Below are 18972 nucleotides of genomic sequence, written 5' to 3'. Positions count from 1 at the left end.
GTTGAGGCTCCCCAACTCGTCGAGTAGGTTTTCAAAATCCGCAGTCCAATTCATCTCTACTCGATGAGTTTGGGGCCTTCAACTCGTCGAGTTTCTATACAAAAGTGAATAATTATAAGTTAAATACATACTAGGAGCAGACGTTACCCAATAGCTCCATAAACACCATTCCCTTGGGGGTGGGTACCGCTAAATGTGCGAGATGTGTGGGTTAGGTACCCCGCTATTCAAATTATATTATCTATTCCATATTTTTATACATGTATTAAAATTTGTACTGAAAATGATGGGATGGGAAACATGGATTTTCATATGTTGGATATGATATAAATGAGAGGAGAAAGAAATATTGATGTTTCACTTATATTACATAAGTTGTTTAGTTTAGTTTTTTTTTTTTTTTTTTTTTTAATTTTTTTTTATTTTTTATGATTTTTTCACTAAAAAATGCTCATAACATTTTACATAAAAAAATTTAAAAAATTATACATGATGACAGAAAATGCGTCTTTATTATTTTAATTTTCAACATAACTTGTAAATACATGTTAATTATTTTATTTTTTAACATTTAATCAAATAATCTTATAAATAAATATAATTTTTTAGTATTTCAGGCATCTTATGCATATATACAAGAAAATGAATTGAACCACAAAATTCCGTTGTCGCTTTTTTAAAAAAGGTTTGGATTTTTTTTCCTTTTTCTCTAATAAAAATTCACACCCCTAGATTTCACATAATCAATTGGTTGGCTAACGATTGTGAAAAAAGGAAAAAAGAAAAAATAGAAACATGAAAAACTAACGATATCATGCTCATATTAATTCATACTTGCTTTTTTCTCTCTCTCTCTCTCTCTCTCTCTCTCTCTCATCAAATTTTCTGGTGCTCCCAAAAGATCAAAACCCAGCTCAAATTGCTACATGAAATCATGAAATCTCAAGAATATAATGGTCTTAAATCTACCAGTTATGAGAGACATGATCATTCAAGTTCTTCCCAAACTGAACAAGTTACGATTCCTGTTCACATGGTTGGTTTTCATTTCTTTCCCCCCATTTTTCTCTTTCCTCTTAATTCGATTTTAATGTTTTTTGTAATTCTTGATTAAAAGATTGATTACTACAACTATGATTTTCTTGACATTTAAGCATTTGGGTATATGCTTTTTTGTGAGGCCAACTTATTACGATCGTTTTATTAATCGTTTTAATATTAATTATGAACAAAATTCTACCCTCCAAATTAACAGTTTATATTCTAGCTGTAAGTTTTGAGTTTAATTACTGATTTACCCATTTTTATTGTTATAAAAGATTGATTTTAGACATGCTAACTGTGTTAACATGGTCCACACATTGTAATTGAGAAACGATCACTTGAACCTAACTTTTGCAGTTGATCTTGAATTTTTTTTTTTAAATTCCTCTCTGGGTACTAGTAATTAGTAAACACCAAAAGGGTATTTTAGTCTTTAGACATATTACCATAGTAAAACATATCCCACTGTTGCAATTTTCACCAAGAAACTACTGTATTTAACTCAACTAGGAAACTGAGAAATTATAACTTATAACTTTATTTTTGCAGTTTAATGATATCATTTCACTCTCTCGCTACAAGGAGAAACCAAAAAGGTTACTTTAGACTTTACACTAATAGTCAAACATAGTCAAATATTGCAATTTTCACTAAAAACATGTCTGGAATAAAGGTTTTTGGATAACTCAATTGGGAAACTAAGAAATAATAACACGAAACAAACTTTTGCAGTAAATCTTGATTTTTTATGTGAATATAGCATTTATTTTAGGAACTGATTTTTACACAAAGTCGTTTGCGTACACAATATTAACATTGTTTTTGCAAATTATATAACCCCTCTAAAATATAAATTGATGTGTATTTTGCATATTTACTTTATGAAGAAATTTATGTTGCTTGAGTTACTTTAAGAATTTCCGTACTTCTTGGATGAAAGCCCCAAAGCCTGTTAAAGCTTCTAAACATCTACTTTTACAACAAAAAGAAAGTCTGTTTTTAACTTTTCATGGTCACATGATATCCTTTGTAACTATAATTTCACGATAATAAAGAGTCTTGTAATAAAAAGTAAAAACATTTTCATGTTAATATTTAAAATCATAACGATAATAAAGTTTTTTCTGAAAGTAATCTTGTTTTTATATTACATATTATCCCGCTTAAATAAAACCCTATGATTCTAGCTTTGAATGGCTGGTTGGAATTATTGTTGATTGGATTAGTGGCATACTTTATGAATTTTAAATTTTGAAAAAAAAGCGCATCCGATTCGACATTTTGTGGCTTTTATAAGCATCATATAATCATCCGGATGCTTTTGTTAGTGCAAAATGATTTGGCTTTGCATTAGCATTTCAATCAAAGCTTCCAAAAGTTCATTACTGATGTGGAAAAGCTTAGGTTTTACTCGTGTATATCATTTTCCTTCAAATCTTTAATATATACAAAATGGACCCACAAAATATAATACAGTTTTTGATCAGATAAAAGACGACAACTTTATTCTTCCATTGTTCATATTGTTTCAAGATTTCATAGACCCCTTATTTAGTTTCTACTATGGTACTACTTGCTCCATTTTTATAGAAGTAATCGCTGTTTTTAAGTTATAATTAAGAAATCTTAGTTTTTCTTGTTCATTTTCAGGTTGATAACGAGGATTATGGCAAGAATTTGGGGACATGTACACCATCAAGAACATTACAATCTTCTTGTTCTCAAGAATTTATTCGAATAAAGATGCCACCAACACCACCACCACCACCACCATATCACAGAAAAGTAAATTTTAATCTTGGAGCATCACCTGAAACCTGTTCAACTTCATCAAGAAGCAAAGTGTCAAAGAAAAGTCTTCTACCAAAACTGGGTTTTAAGAACAGAAATAATACTATTTCAGATGTAGTAATTCCAACATCTTCTTCGACTTCTTTACCTCAACAAGAGAAGTCTTCTATTGCAAGATCATGGTCGCTTACAAAAATGTTTACACCTTTTGTAAAGATGAGTACCCCACATTCAGACCATGTGTCTAATGTATTGAGAAGAGCAGGTGGATCGCTTAATTTGCAGGTGATCAGTTTATTGGTTTTTGTGTTACTTTTATTATAAATTAATAGTAAGTCAATATAATATTTTTTAATTATGTGATTATTTGTAGATGAAAGTCCATGAACATATACCTCGATCACAATCTGTCCCCATATTCGATGAAACGACACGTTTGAAGAGAATGGATTCGTTTTTTCGAGTGATTCCATCAAATCCACGGGTGAAAGATGTTGATTCCACAACACCAACTCCTAATCCCGCTGATAATCCTGGTAATTTTGTCAAATTCTTTTGATATACAATAATCGGATGACATGAAATCATAGAAAGAATGGGTAAAATTTTGGACTAATTAAACAAAGTATTGGGCTTTTATGTGAGCCACCTAATAGACCGTTGTGTACCTCATTTACAATTCATATAAAGCTCTTAGGCAAAGCAGTGTCACCAGCTCAGGGGTTGCTAAAAGAATAACTTGGGTTGCTAAAAGAATAACTTTTTTTACAGAAACAAAATATCATCACATAATTTAAATCTTTATATCCTTATTTACATGTGTTTGATGATGTTGTGAAGATGATGGTGATGATATAGCCGAAGAAGAAGCGGTTTGCAGGATATGTTTTGTAGAATTATGTGAAGGTGGTGAAACCCTAAAAATGGAATGTAGTTGCAAAGGCGAACTCGCATTGGCACATAAAGAATGTGCTGTGAAATGGTTTAGTATAAAAGGTAACAAAACATGTGACGTGTGTCATCAAGATGTCCAAAATCTACCCGTTACACTTTTAAGAATCCATAGTACAGTTAGAAACCGAGACACGCATGAAACTGCGTCCCATGCACATCACATTGAAGTTAACGGATACAGGCAAGTTTTAAACTCTACTATATTTGAATGTGAGCCAGTACCTTATTTACATCTCATATATGATACTTTTGAGAGGTGTGTGCCAACTCAGGGTTGTAGGGTTGTTGGAAGAATAACCTCTTTGCAGAAATGGTACAAGTTATCATCTAATATCATTTTTGTTTTGATTTGGGTAGTGATATTTATCGAGTGTGGAAAGAGATGCCGATTCTTGTTATTGTTACCATTCTTGCGTACTTTTGCTTTCTTGAGCAACTTCTGGTAAAGATTTGTATGAGTTTTAGTTATTTTTAAATGAATTTAGTTCACAAATGTACCTTTTGGGGGTTAAATTTATTATGACATTCAGATACTGATTTGATAAAAATGTGTTCTTGTGAAGGTTGGGAATATGGGTACAGGTTCAATCGCTCTATCTCTTCCATTTTCTTGTGTATTAGGTCTTCTCTCATCCATGACTTCTTCAGCCATGGGTAAGCTTTGTCTTCATTTTTGTAGTAAGTTTTTTATTTTTTTTTGTTTAACGATGTTAATATTTTTTTGGACAGTGGAACGAAGATTTGTGTGGCTATACGCGACAATTCAGTTCGTGTTTGTGGTGATTTTCGCACATATTTTTTACTCAGTGGTAACAATTTTTTTTTTTTTAATATTTATGTTAGGTTGCTGGAGGAAGAGTTAAATACAAGAAATAATAACATACTTTTATTAAAATATTTACTATGACATTATCCTTCCATTTTTTTTTCATGTTACAACATTGTAATTTGAAAAATATATCAATTTCTTGTTGAACAAAGTAATTTTCATTGCTATAACTCGTTATAGTTTTCAAAATACAATGTTGTAATAAGATAAAGTTGAAAATCGGGAAGTGCAAGGTTGCAATGTGAAGACACTCACTATTGTTTTAATGGTGTATAGGTTCATGTTCAACCAATTTTATCGATTCTCCTTGCGACGTTTGCTGGTTGTGGGGTTGCAATATGTGGTAGGTCCATTGGTGTGGAGGTCTTAAGGTTAAGACGATGGTGGAATAGCAGATCAAATCAGCAACTTGATTCTCCGATTGTTGAAATCGCACCATCAACACCATCCTCTGAAAGTCCACCACAACCATCGCCGGCACCACCCTCTTATATAGCTTCTCCGGATGTTGTTTTGAATGTAGAACTACCATTTGATGAAGCCGCATCATCACCTCAGCCACCACAACTATCACAACCACCACAACCATCACAGCCACCGCGGCCACCACAACCACCGCTACCATTTTGGAAAGCTTCGAACTTGTAGAGGGAGCTAAGATGCCATTGGATGTCTTTTAATTTTCATTTTCTTCAAAGAATAGATATTTCACAACTTTAAGAAAAGAGAGGGTTAAAATGTGGTGACCTCTCAGTGATAGATTAATAATGTTCAAGTATGATTTATGGTTCGTGCACTAATATGTTCGGGTTTATGTTCGGGTTTGCATCGTTTGTATGATATCAACTATGTGTTTATCAAATATTAAATATATTTGGTGGACATTTGGAATGAGATTTTGAATTATTAATGTCTAGTGTCTGATCTCTTTAAACCTTTTGATGTATACATACATAGCAAAAACATAAGAGAATAAAACGAGAAAGTAAATCATAATATTAACATTAGAAATAGTGTTAGATGATGAAAACGAAATAAACAACTTGATAAATGTTATTGTGAATATTTTTCCCTTCCACCAAATATATACATACAAAAGGAAACATGCTAATACAGGAAGGGCCATCATACATAGGGCGACAACAAAAATAAATCTATGATACATAAAATACAACAAATATATATACGACTAACACCCCCCCCCCCTAACAGTCGGAATAGGAGGTCGAGAATGTACGTTTAGGTTGTTGAAACATGAAAAGTGAACCTCTAACAATCACAAGTATGAAGATCCGAAGTCAGCAGTTTCCGAAGCAAAGATAGAGTCCGAGGTGGTGTAAAGATCCGAGATCAGTCTGTCTATTTGAACATTTATTGTTTTTTGTCTTATTCATGATGTAACGTTTCTTAGGACTTATCTTTTTGTATCTTTTACATAATCAGTTGTCAGTCACTGTGTAACACCCGTAAAAAAATCATGCCAAATTTAAACTTTTAAAAACATTTCAAATCTATTAACCATTACAAAACTTGTTTTCAAAATGTATCATATCAGAGTAACCCAGAAACAAAGACATAAAAAGCGAGGAGCTGTACGATCACGCCTTTGCCTTGCCACGATCGCCTGATGTACCTGAAACAATAAACTGAAACTGTAAGCCCGAAAGCTTAGTGAGTTCCCCAAAAATACTCATACCCACAACAATACACATATAATCATAAACATCATACTATGGGTCCAGTCAACCATCAGGTTGGAATACCCCAAGCCCACAACCAACAGGTTGGAATGCCAACATACTATGAGTCCAATCATCCTCGGGATGGAATACCCCAGCCCCACAACCAACAGGTTGGAATGCCCACATACTATGAGTCCAATCATCCTCGGGATGGAATACTCACGGCCCACAACCAACAGGTTGGAATGCCCAGGTCTATTGGCCTCCGCACAAAGCAGATAAGCCTCAACCGCCAAACAAACATGTGCACATATAACAGATAATCACATAACAGTCTATAGACAACACTGATCTAACAGATCATACCACATAGCACATAATATCATCATATCTACCAGAATACCGATCTAACAGATCATACCACATACCATATAATATTATCCCACCCTCTAGGATACCGATCTAACAGATCATACTAGCATAACATAACCAGATAACAATCCAAAGGGCCGGCCTTGGTGCCTTAGACCCTTGAGTATAGTGAGGATAACTCACCTGACACTGCTGAAGTCCTGCAAATAAAACTCCAGCTGGTGGTTGACAGATTCCCAAACTGTCAACATCAAACAATACCCATTTAATAATTGGGTTCCAAGCCCAAGGTCTAACTCACACTCCAAATACCCAAAAGTCAAGTAATGGGCCAAAGCCCAACATATGGCCCAAATTTCCAAATTGGACCCAAACCTTTATAAGGTCTTACCATAAGGCCCAAAAATTTAGTCCAGTCCAACATTCGACATTCTAATGGCCCAATATCACATAATCATAAAGGCCCAAAATATGGCCCATCTATGGCCCAATTTTCCAAATTGGGCCCACCTCCTCATATGGGCCTTACCTCAAAGCTCATTAATTATTCTAGTCCATTTGCTTAATCTTGGATGGCCCATTAATTACCCAATCATCAAGGCCCAATAGAAAGGCCCAACAATAAACCCAAGTGAAATTAGGGTTTCACATAAAATGACGATTAGGGTTAAGTGTTTCTCACTTAACCCATTAAGGACTTAATCCATTCAGTCCATCACTCTTCTAAATAAATCATATGGTGTGATTGTGCTTAATACACAATTCCATTCCAATGGCCCAAATGTGGGTCCCGATAAGTCCAAGCCCATAAATCCAATATTAGGGTTTTCTAAACCCTAATTAGGGTTTCCAACCCCATCTTAGCCCAATAGGCCCAATAGCTAGGTCTTTTGATCAATTAGGGTTCGTTAGGCCCATTTGTCACATGTTTGGGCTTTTAGGTCAATTAGGGCTTCATTGGGCCCATTAGGGTTTCAGTCCCTTGTCCAAACATCCCAAACGAGTCACAATACGAATGAGGCACACCGCCACCCGACACGGCGGCCGGTGGCGGCAGCCACCACCTCACGGTGGTGGTTAGAGTTTCTTTTCATTATTCCAATTCTAATTACACTTTACAAATGTTGAATTTCAAATAACACACACACAATCACTAAGACGCACACACCCATGGTGGTGCATGGTGGCAATCACCATCTCACGGTGGTGGCGGTGGCCTTTTCTTGCTTTTCAGGCTATACGGAACACACACAACACATATTAAAGGCGAAATCACACACCCACACAACTCACAGCCACATCCACGGCGGCTGGTGGTGTCAAGACACAGCAGTAAGGAGTAGAAGAGGCGGCAGGCGGCTGATTAACGTTGGCATCATCAATTCTAGCGGCCACAGCGGCGGCGGAGTGAAGATGCGTCTGGGAGCGACGGTCGAAGCAATTGACGGAATGAACTAGCAGCAAAGCAGCGATGACGACCACCCAAGGGTCTCTTCCGGTCGTCAACTGCCAGAGCGCTCCATGGCGGCCTTCGTCTCAAGTTCTCCGGCGTCCCACAGGAATCTCTTCGCTGCACACAACATCCGGCAGCGGCGGCAGAAGACTGGAGAAGGGATGGGGCGCAAACCGACCACGAACCGCAACAGCCTCCATGGTAGCTGGTATCCGATCTCCAACCAGTGACGTCTCTTTCTGGTTTCCCGTCGGCAGCTGCACAGCAACGGTGTGGGATGGCGACTCCAGTCGACGGCATGGACATTGGCGGTCATAGGTGCTCCACCTGGCCGGAAAATCGTGAAGGAATAGGGTGGTGGCGGCCGAAGGTGAGGAGGGTGGCGGCTGCATCAGATTTAGGGTTAGGGTTGCAAGTTGACGGGGATAGCACGGGTTTTATACCCGGTTCTCAAACATATTCCCATAATAACATAACTAGTCCCTCCTTGTAATATTGTTTTCAAAAAAAATCCCAAATTTACCAATTAGACCCCGCCTTCTGAAAATCTTATCAAATCATGTCCAAAATGTTACCAATCAGACCCTCCTCTACAAAATCTTATCATCCAAGTCCAAAACTTACCCTTTAGTCCCTGCTTCCATGAATCTTTACATATTAAGTCCAAATAATACCAAACACCCCTTGACTTATGAAAATCTTTACAAATGAAGTCCCAAAATTACACTTTAACCCCCGGAGATTCAAATCTTGTCATTTGGCTTCCCGAAACCAACCCCAGCTAATTATTATTTGATTTTGGGCTATAATAACATATAATAATAATACAAATTGCTTATCGGGTTCCAACTTTATTATTTAATTATTATATTTTAAATGGGATGTTACAACTCTTCCCCACTTAAATTTGATTTCGTCCTCGAAATCGTTTCTTCTCATTCCTTACACGCCAACAACTTGGACTACAATCCCAAGCATAACCCTAGCCTTTCCAAGGCAACTGTAACCAACCCTCGCAGGGTTCTAAAAACTGAAAATAAACGAATCCCTTACAATATGATCACATTTACTCGATCCGAAACCTGAAGTCTCGTGATGGTCTGGCTCTCTGACAGACCGCCCACACTGAAACATTGCCGAATTCATTGCACCTAACTCCCAACTGGCCACTCAACTTCTTATCACCTGTGGTTTCTACTAGAAGATAGAGTCGCAGACCAATTTCCCCGCAGTGCACTTATACTTGACTGAAAACTCATCCGGAATACCTGACCCTTGCCCGGTTGCTGAACCAACAAGCGATTTTACAGTCGCTCCACGCGATTCCCGAAGGAAACTTCGACTAGCAATAACTTCCCTATCTGTATCGCTACTTATGGCTCCCTCAATCCTTTTGATCCATCCGATCATAACAGCCTGACAACCTGTCGCTATCAAATCAAATACTAAAAGTGAACGCTACCAGAATATTATAGTCTTACGTCATGTCCGGTCCCCAACGACCTATCGTTTGCTAATGCCGACTATGTTGTGGTCTACCCACCATCTTGCGAACTGGCCTACCCTGGCCTAATCGTTTGAAAGAATCTGTGAATGCTACGGCTACACCCGCAGACTTATAACACTTCTCACACTATCTGCTGCTAGTGAATGCTACGGCTACCGTCGCAGTCTTACAAAAATTTCCATACTACCTGATCGCTAGTGAATGCTACGGCTACCCCCGCAGTCTTACAACACTTTCCATACTACCTGATCGCTAGTGAATGCTACGGCTACCCCCGCAGCCTTACAACACTTCCCATACTAACTGATCGCTAGTGAATGCTACGGCTACCCCCACAGTCTTACAACACTTCCCATACTAACTGATCGCTAGTGAATGCTACGGCTACCCCCGCAGTCTTACAACACTTCCCATACTAACTGATCGCTAGTGAATGCTACGGCTACCCCCGCAGTCTTACAACACTTCCCATACTAACTGATCGTTAGTGAATGTTACGGCTACCCCCGCAGTCTTACAACACTTCCCATACTAACTGATTGTTAGTGAATGCTACGGCTACCCCCGCAGTCTTACAACACTTTCCATACCGGTCAAACACGCACTCGACCTAACACACAACTAAACTTAATTCATGGCTAGAATCCCAACCTGATTTCCCCAAGTTCTGCTATCAAGCACCGAGAAGACGTGATTCACATGCTGGGGAGTTTTACCGAACTCCCAACTCACACAACACTCAAACCAAGCAGCCACTAGGGTTGTCTTCCTTCCTGAAAACGATGTGAAACTTATCCCAGTTTCAAAACCGATCCTGCTTCTGCGTTCCAGGACGATTCTCCCCCACTTAGATTCAACTAAGTCTTCACAATACATGAAAATTTGAGAATTCCCAATCCTCCTCACTTTCCAACGATCCATCTGATGACAACTAGACCTTTCAAACTAGTACTCCTTTACTAGCCAAACCCAAATGATCACGCGCTTCTAATAAACTAGATGAGCACTTCCTGAATCCCCAGGAAACCAACAGTCCTTAAAGCTCGAATGATCCCACACCCAACTTGAAGCCCAAAAATAGATGCTCCAACTAATGTCTCAACAACGAGCTACTTCCCTTGGCGTTTTCCTCCGCCAGTCAATGCCGGTTACTAAAACCACTGAATCCTGACAATGCTGAATAACCATCCTGTGGGACCCTGTTCGCAGACCTCCCATAGAATACCCTTCTTCCCAAAGTGCTCCATCAAATCTCCCGCTCTCGGGTCTAGAAATCATATCATTCAGGGTCTCGCACCCAGACTCACTCACCATCTCGATCATCCACAGCTGAACTATAGTAGTTGAAACAACTTCTGCCATAAACCGGGCTACAACTACTCCCAAGACATATTCTACAATCCCAAAAGTGCAATAGATCATACAATCAATCCTTACCGCCTGATACAAGAGATCCAAGGTGAACTAGACCTCCAAAATACTTATGCCACATCGACCCACCCGCGCTTACCAGTGCTGAACTACTGTCGCCAATCCCAGCGACCAACTGACCCCGAGCTGGAATACAACCTGACCCTGGGGTCACAAGCCTGCTCAATCCTTCGAGCTCGTAAATTGAAAGGGCACAATCCTTGCCCTAGAAAACGACATTCCAATCCTATCAATTAACCATTCTAATTCCAGTTGCATAACTCCAGCTGAACATAACCATTACTTCTTTCCGGAGTCCCCGCGACTCACATTCCGGCCTCGAGCAAAACCCCCGAAGCCTCAAATCTAGAAACGCATGTGCTAGACTCTCCCGCTTAACCCGCGGAATGTAACAAGTACATAACATCTCCCTGATCCCAAGTAACCGCACCCTCTGCTCATCAGAATATGTCCCAGTAACAAGTCCCGGTACTGGAAAGCTCGCCCAGCTCCTCCCCCTGCCGTCGTTACAGCTGCTATAGCTGCCGCGACAACCGTCTCGGCAATGGCTGCATAGCGCTCATCGAAATACTCAACCATGGCAGTCTTAATAGACCCAAACATCTCCGGAAACTGTCCCCGGACAACCCCGATCACCTCCTCCCGGCTGATCTCACTGACACAGTCCTCTGACAATGCTGGCCTATCCTGGCTGCCAGCTCCCGATCCTAACCTGGATCCGGTCTCAAGATGTCTCGTAACCACCATTATGGTAAAACACCATAAAGATCTCTGATAATCCATAATATGACAGGGGACCAACTCCCTACCCAACCCTAGGGGTTGTGACTTCCTTGCTACGCGTGTGAGTCCTATGCTTTCAGTAGTACGAGCCCATACTACCTTCCACACCTACCCATATTTGTCTCAAGTATCATCACAACGCCCTAACAATATACATAATCATAGCGAGCGCTCAATCCTCACTCCTAGAGGAATGCTAAATATCACATAACTGGCCTCCCGGCCTCTCACAACCCACCCCTCCATGAAACTTCCACCAACCCTGCAGCACTAGTGTATGCTAGTGATACATAACGCTGGACCCCATAGACTTTCGAATATCCAATCCTACCCTAAGCTCCCAATCAAACAAGAACAGAACATAAGGCCAAATCAAACATTCTCAGGCTATAAGATCTTAATTATGTATGACTGTGATGCATACACTAAGCAACTACAGTAATGATGTCAATCTCATGTAAAGGAAACCCTAGGCTAGCAGGCATCATGTAATCAGGCAATTCTATCATGCAATTCCTGAAGATCTCTAGCCTAGCACTAGCATGTTGTTCTAACATATCACATAATCAAATAACTGTATGGTATTTTCGGGTCTACTTACTGGCTCCGGCTGATCGTACACCCTACATCCTCCTTTACTTATTTTGAAAACCATTTTAGAAATCATTTTGAAAATCTTTCCTTGATTTGAGATTGGAATTCACACGAATGTTCTTCCAATTCACTCAAACCAAGGCTCCGATACCAACTTGTAATACCCGTAAAAAAATCATGCCAAATTTAAACTTTTAAAAACATTTCAAATCTATTAACCATTACAAAACTTGTTTTCAAAATGTATCATATCAGAGTATCCCAGAAACAAAGACATAAAAAGCGAGGAGCTGTACGATCACGCCTTTGCCTTGCCACGATCCCCTGATGTACCTGAAACAATAAACTGAAACTGTAATCCCGAAAGCTTAGTGAGTTCCCCCAAAATACCCATACCCACAACAATACACATATAATCATAAACAGCATACTATGGGTCCAGTCAACCATCAGGTTGGAATACCCCAGACCCACAACCAACAGGTTGGAATGCCAACATACAATGGGTCCAATCATCCTCGGGATGGAATACCCCACGCCCACAACCAACAGGTTGGAATGCCCACATACTATGAGTCCAAATTTTTGTCGGGATGGAATACTCACGGCCCACAACCAACAGGTTGGAATGCCCAGGTCTATTGGCCTCCATACAAAGCAGATAAGCCTCAACCGCTAAACAAACATGTGCACATATAACAGATAATCACATAACAGTCTATAGACAACACTGATCTAACAGATCATACCACATAGCACATAATACCATCCTATCTACCAGGATACCGATCTAACAAATCATACCACATACCATATAATATTATCTTACCCTTTAGGATACCGACCTAACAGATCATACTAGCATAACATAACCAGATAACAATCCAAAGGGTCGGCCTTGGTGCCTTAGACCCTTGAGTATAGTGAGGATAACTCACGTGGCACTGCTGAAGTCCTGCAGATAAAACTCCAGCTGGTGGTTGACAGATTCCCGAACTGTCAACATCAAACAATACCCATTTAATAATTGGGTTCCAAGCCCAAGGTCTAACTCACACTCCAAATACCCAAAAGTCAAGTAATCGGCCAAAGCCCAACATATGGCCCAATTTTCCTAATTGGGCCCAAACCTCTATAAGGTCTTACCATAAGGCCCAACCATTTAGTCTAGTCCAACATTCGACATTCTAATGGCCCAATATCACATAATCATAAAGGCCCAAAATATGGCCCATCTATGGCCCAATTTTCCAAATTGGGCCCAACTCCTCATATGTGCCTTACCTCAAAGCTCATTAATTATTCTAGTCCATTTTCTTGATCTTGGATGATCCATTAATAACCCAATCATCAAGGCCCAATAGAAAGGCCCAACAATAAACCCAAGTGAAATTAGGGTTTCACATAAAATGACGATTAGGGTTAAGTGTTTCTCACTTAATCCATTAAGTCCATCACTCTTCTAAATAAATCATATGGTGTGATTGGGCTTAATACACAATTTCATTCCAATGGCCCAAATGTGGGTCCCGATAAGTCCAAACCCATAAATCCAATATTAGGGTTTTCTAAACCCTAATTAGGGTGTCCAACCCCATCTTAGCCCAATAGGCCCAATAGCTAGGTCTTTTGATCAATTAGGTCCATTTGTCACATGTTTGGGCTTTTAGGTCAATTAGGGCTTCATTGGGCCCATTAGGGTTTCAGTTCCTTGTCCAAACATCCCAAACGAGTCACAATACGAACGAGGCATATCGCCACCCGACACGGCGGCCGGTGGCGGTAGCCACCACCTCACGGTGGTGGTTAGGGTTTCTTTTCATTATTCCAATTCTAATTACACTTTACAAATGCTGAATGTCAAATAACACACACACACACAATCACTAAGACACACACCCACGGTGGTGCATGGTGGCAGCCACCACCTCACGGTGGTGGCGATGGCATTTTCTTGCTTTTCCGGCTATACGGAACACACACAACACATATTGAAGGCGAAATCACTCACCCACACAACTCACAGCCACCTCCACGGAGGCTGGTGGTGTCAAGACACGACGGTAGGGAGTAGAAGAGGCAGCATGCGGCTGATTAACGTTGGCAGCATCAATTCTAACGGCCACAGCGGCGGCGGAGTGAAGATGCGTCCGGGAGCGACAGTCGAAGCAATTGACGGAATGAACTAGCAGCAAAGCAGCGACGGCGACCACCCAAGGGTCTCTTCCGGTCGTCAATTACCATAGCGCTCCATGGCGGCCTTCGTCTCAAGGTCTCCGGCGTCCCACAGGAAGCTCTACGATGCACACAACATCCGGCAGCGGCGGTAGAAGACTGGAGAAGGGAGGGGCGCAAACCGACCATGAAATGCAACAGCCTCCATGGTAGCTAGTCTCTGATCTCCAACCGGTGACGTCTCGTTCTAGTTTCCCGTCGGTAGCTGCACAACAACGGTGCGGGATGGCGACTCCAGTCGACGGCATGGACAGTGGCGGTCGTAGGTGCTCCGCCTGGCCGGAAAATTGTGAAGGAATAGGGTGGTTGCGGCTGAAGGTGAGGAGGGTGGCGGCTGCATCAGATTTAGGGTTAGGGTTGCAAGTTGACGGGGATAGCACGAGTTTTATACCCGGTTCTCAAACATATTCCCATAATAACATAACTAGTCCCTCCTTGTAATATTCTTTTCAAAACAAATCCCAAATTTACTAATTAGACCCCGCCTTCTGAAAATCTTATCAAATCAAGTCTAAAATGTTACCAATCAGCCTCTCCTCTACAAAATCTTATCATCCAAGTCCAGAACTTACCCTTTAGTCCCTGCTTCCATGAATCTTTACATATGAAGTCCAAATAATACCAAACACCCCTTGACTTATGAAAATCTTTACAAATGAAGTTCCAAAATTACACTTTAACCCCCGGAGATTCAAATCTTGTCATTTGGCTTCCCGAAACCAACCCTAGCTAATTATTATTTGATTTTGGGCTATAATAACATATAATAATAATACAAATTGCTTCTCGGGTTCCAAGTTTATTATTTAATTATTATATTTTAAATGGGATGTTACAAGCTGATTATTAAACAGTTATAGGAATGTTTCTTAAGTTTGTACAATGTATGTCCTTAGTCTATTTAAGGAGTGTTTTGAATGACAAGAAATATGGTGAATTGTTACTCCAAAGATAGCAAAATTTCTCTTTAATTCACTTTCACTTTTCTCTCAAGTCAAGATCTTTCACAACATTTTTCTTGTTCATTTAATGTATTTACATTTATTATACTCCCAGTTTACTTCATTTAATATTGAGTACTTTGTTGAATATTTCATTCAAGTCTTGACTGGTATTACCAGACTCGACTGGAACATCTAATTAAGAGAAGACATTGATCTTAAATATTAACTCAAGGTTTAAGTTTTCAAACTTTGTCCTTTCACATTGATTCTTGTACTCACATAGACTGGATCTGAAGTCAAGAAATAAGGATGAAGGTAGCCATTTGGTAAAGATATCAACATACTGAGTAGATGAAGGGATGTGAAGAACACAAATCTATCACGTAGCAACCTTGTCGCTTACAAAATGGATGTCGATCTCGATATGTTTGATGCGTTGACGATGAACTGGGTTAGTGGATAAATATATTGCACTGACATTATCGTAGTAGATCAGAGTAGTGGAGAGAGGCGGATAAAGAAGCTCACGTAATAGGTTCTAAATCTAACAAGTTTCAGCAAGTGTATTCGCAACACCACGGTACTTAGCTTCGACATTAGACCGGGAAATCAAAGCTTGTCTCTTGGAGGACCAGGAGAGAAGGTTATCACCAAGGAACAAACAATATCCAGAAGTGAAGCGTTTAGTAGAGGGGCATCCATCCCAGTCAGCGTCAAAGTATGCAACCAGACTACGAGAAGAGGACACATACAACTGTAACCCATGATCAAGAGTGCCATTGATGTATCTGAGAATGCATTTGAGAGCCATGAAGTGAGTATCCTTTGGATCATGTATAAAAAGGTAGACCTATTGAACGACATATGTGATATATGGTATGGTGAATGTCAGATACTATAATGCACCAGCGAGACTCCGGTAAAGAGTCAGATTGGATATTGGCATTCATGTGCCATCAAACTTAGTTGAAGTGTCAGCTGGGGTGCGAGAAAGTTTGCAGTTAACCATATTTTATCGATCGAGAATCTCAGTGGCATACTTTTATTGGGACAAGAACATGTCATGTGTGTCGCGAGTAACAGTGATGAGAAGGAAATAATTCAGAGTGCCAAGATCAGTAATGGAGAACTCTGAACATAGGTTGGTGATGATCTGCTGGAGGAGACCGGTGGATGATATTGTCAACACAATGTCATCAACGTATAGGAGCAGGTAGGCTAAGTGATCACCCTGGTGGTAGATAAACAGCGAGGATTCGGATCTGCTGTTGACAAACCCAAAACTAGTAAGGTACTGCGCAAAACGGTGGTACCATGCATGAGGAGCCTGCTTCAGGCCATACAAAGATCATTGGAGAAGATATACATGATTTATATGTGATGTTGTGGAACCCTGATGGTCGATACATATATACGTTCTCCTAAAGATGGTCGTGAAGAAAGGCATTCTTCATATCCAACTGATGAACATGTCAGTGATGAGATAAAGTTATATTGAGGACAGTCCGAATAGTGGTCGACTTGACAACCGGGCCAAAAGTCTCATCATAGTCAATACGTAGTCACTAATTGCAACTATTGGCAACAAGGTGAGCCTTATAGCGAGCGAGAGAACCAAATACAATTCAAAACATTAGCATTAGGAGGTATTGGCATAAGTACCCAAGTTCCGTTAGAAGTAAGTGCATTATATTCTTATTTCATATCATTAAGCCAATTTGGATCAGAAAAGGCTTGAGAGTAGGAGTGAGGAAGGGATAAGAAGATGAGTCAGTGTGTAGGTTGAGTTTTTAAATTGGTTTGGATATATCATGACTAGCATGAGTGGCCATAGGGTGCCGAGGATGTTGAGAGGAAGGAGGGAATAAAAAAGATAAGAAGGTTGAGTAGTGGATGTGGTTTCATAAATGGAAGGATTAGGGTGAGATTGGGTGGAGGTGTCGGGATGAGTGGTGTTGGAGATAGTGTTATCTTTAGGGATAACTTTGGACGATGTGGTTGTAGCGGACTGGGTAGGAGGGGATTGACACGGGTTATTGAACATGTTTTGGGATTCATCAAAATCAAGGGAACTATAATCAAGAGCGATATTAGGTGTCATAGATCCAAACGGGGAGGTTGTTTTATAAAAAAACATGACGGGAAATGATGATTTGTTTGGTGTAAAGTTTGAGACATCGGTATCCTTTGTGGTTGGAAGGATAACTGAGAAAGATGCATGAAACAAAATGGGGTTGAAGTTTGTGAGTGGTGTTGAGATGAGGATAGCAAATGCAACCGAAGCCACGTAAGTGGGAGTATGAGGGTTGTTTGTGGAATAATTTATGGTAAGAGTTGCCATTTTTATGAGTGGTGGATAGGAGAATGTTTAATAGATGAGAGGCCATGTTAAGGGCTTCCACCCAATAGGTGGGTGGAAGGTGAGCTTGAAATAAAAGAGTACGGATAATGATGTTAATAGTCCAAAAAATGTGTTCCGATTTACCGTTTTTTTTGAAGTGAAAGGAAACGTGAAACGTATGTGAATGCCATTATTTTGACGTACTTTTTGAAATTTGGAATTATCAAATTCTTTTCCGTTATCACATTGGAATGTTTGTATGTCAATTTTGAAGTGATTTCTGATAAAGGAGCGAAAGTGAAGAAATTTGGAAAACACCTTAGATTTTTGTCTTACATGGTACACCCATAAGAGATGAGAAAACTAATCAAGAAAAATAACATAATATTTAATGCCACTATGACTTTTTATAAGAGACGTCCAAACATCAAAATGAATTACTTGAAAAGCAAACATGACATCAGTTCTAGATAAATCAAAAGATAAACGAACATGGTTGCCACGTTAACAAGCATGACACAAAGTGGTAGAATCACGTTTATTACATGCAATGTTGTAAAAATCCTGACTAGGTCCCGATTAATCTCCGATTAGTCCCTAAGCGCTACCCGATCGACTAGAAAGCGCCTATCGATTAATTATTGCCTATAAAATGAGCGAAGCTGTAGAAAACGATGAAATTTCAACACTTTGACAAAGTTATATCTCAATAGAAACTATTTGAGGAATGATTAGTGTTGTATTAATAATAGTAACCTATTTTTCAAGCTATTAATAGTCTTTTACGAACTTTGTTATGGTATTAGTCATATTTAATTTTTTAAAATTCAATAAATTATCAATTTAGGTCCCCCGCTTAATCTCCGCCTAACCGATTAATCCCTTAACCCTAGTCCACCGACTAGCTAATGTCGAACGTTTTTTACAACCTTGATTACATGAAATAAATTTATTGGAATGTAAATTCTTGAGAGTTTGTTGCCCGAGATGACTGAGCCTTTTATTCCATGTA

At 39.6% G+C, this 18972-nt stretch overlaps 1 protein-coding gene across 2 annotated transcripts; it reads left to right on the top strand.

Moving 5' to 3' along the window:
* The first annotated feature begins 826 nt into the window (after positions 1-826).
* Positions 827-5528, top strand: LOC145157403 (uncharacterized). Of its 2 annotated transcripts, none has more exons than XM_079076447.1 (8): positions 827-1036; positions 2695-3120; positions 3209-3371; positions 3676-3970; positions 4147-4231; positions 4353-4443; positions 4519-4598; positions 4895-5528. In XM_079076447.1, exons 1-8 carry the CDS (start codon positions 935-937, stop codon positions 5264-5266), a joined length of 1614 nt encoding a protein of 537 aa, XP_078932573.1. In that variant the 5' UTR covers positions 827-934; the 3' UTR covers positions 5267-5528. The 2 variants fall into 2 exon arrangements, with proteins under 2 accessions (XP_078932573.1, XP_078932579.1); XM_079076453.1 differs by lacking the exon at positions 827-1036 and adding an exon at positions 2493-2610.
* Positions 5529-18972: the final 13444 nt, after the last annotated feature.

This window comes from Lactuca virosa, chromosome 1 (assembly GCF_052849685.1).
Source record: "Lactuca virosa cultivar CGN04683 chromosome 1, Lactuca_virosa_CGN04683_v6, whole genome shotgun sequence".
Lineage (NCBI taxonomy): Eukaryota > Viridiplantae > Streptophyta > Magnoliopsida > Asterales > Asteraceae > Lactuca > Lactuca virosa.
Note: the sequence above shows the minus strand (reverse complement) of the source record. Positions and strands in the feature narration are given on the sequence as shown.

Excerpts from the sequence above, each read along its gene's own strand:
- LOC145157403 (XM_079076447.1), top strand. The coding sequence starts at position 935 with ATGAAATCTCAAGAATATAATGGTCTTAAATCTACCAGTTATGAGAGA. Across the intron at positions 3,121-3,208 it reads GTGGATCGCTTAATTTGCAG|ATGAAAGTCCATGAACATAT; the intron begins GTGATCAGTTTA and ends GATTATTTGTAG. Across the intron at positions 4,232-4,352 it reads GCTTTCTTGAGCAACTTCTG|GTTGGGAATATGGGTACAGG; the intron begins GTAAAGATTTGT and ends GTTCTTGTGAAG.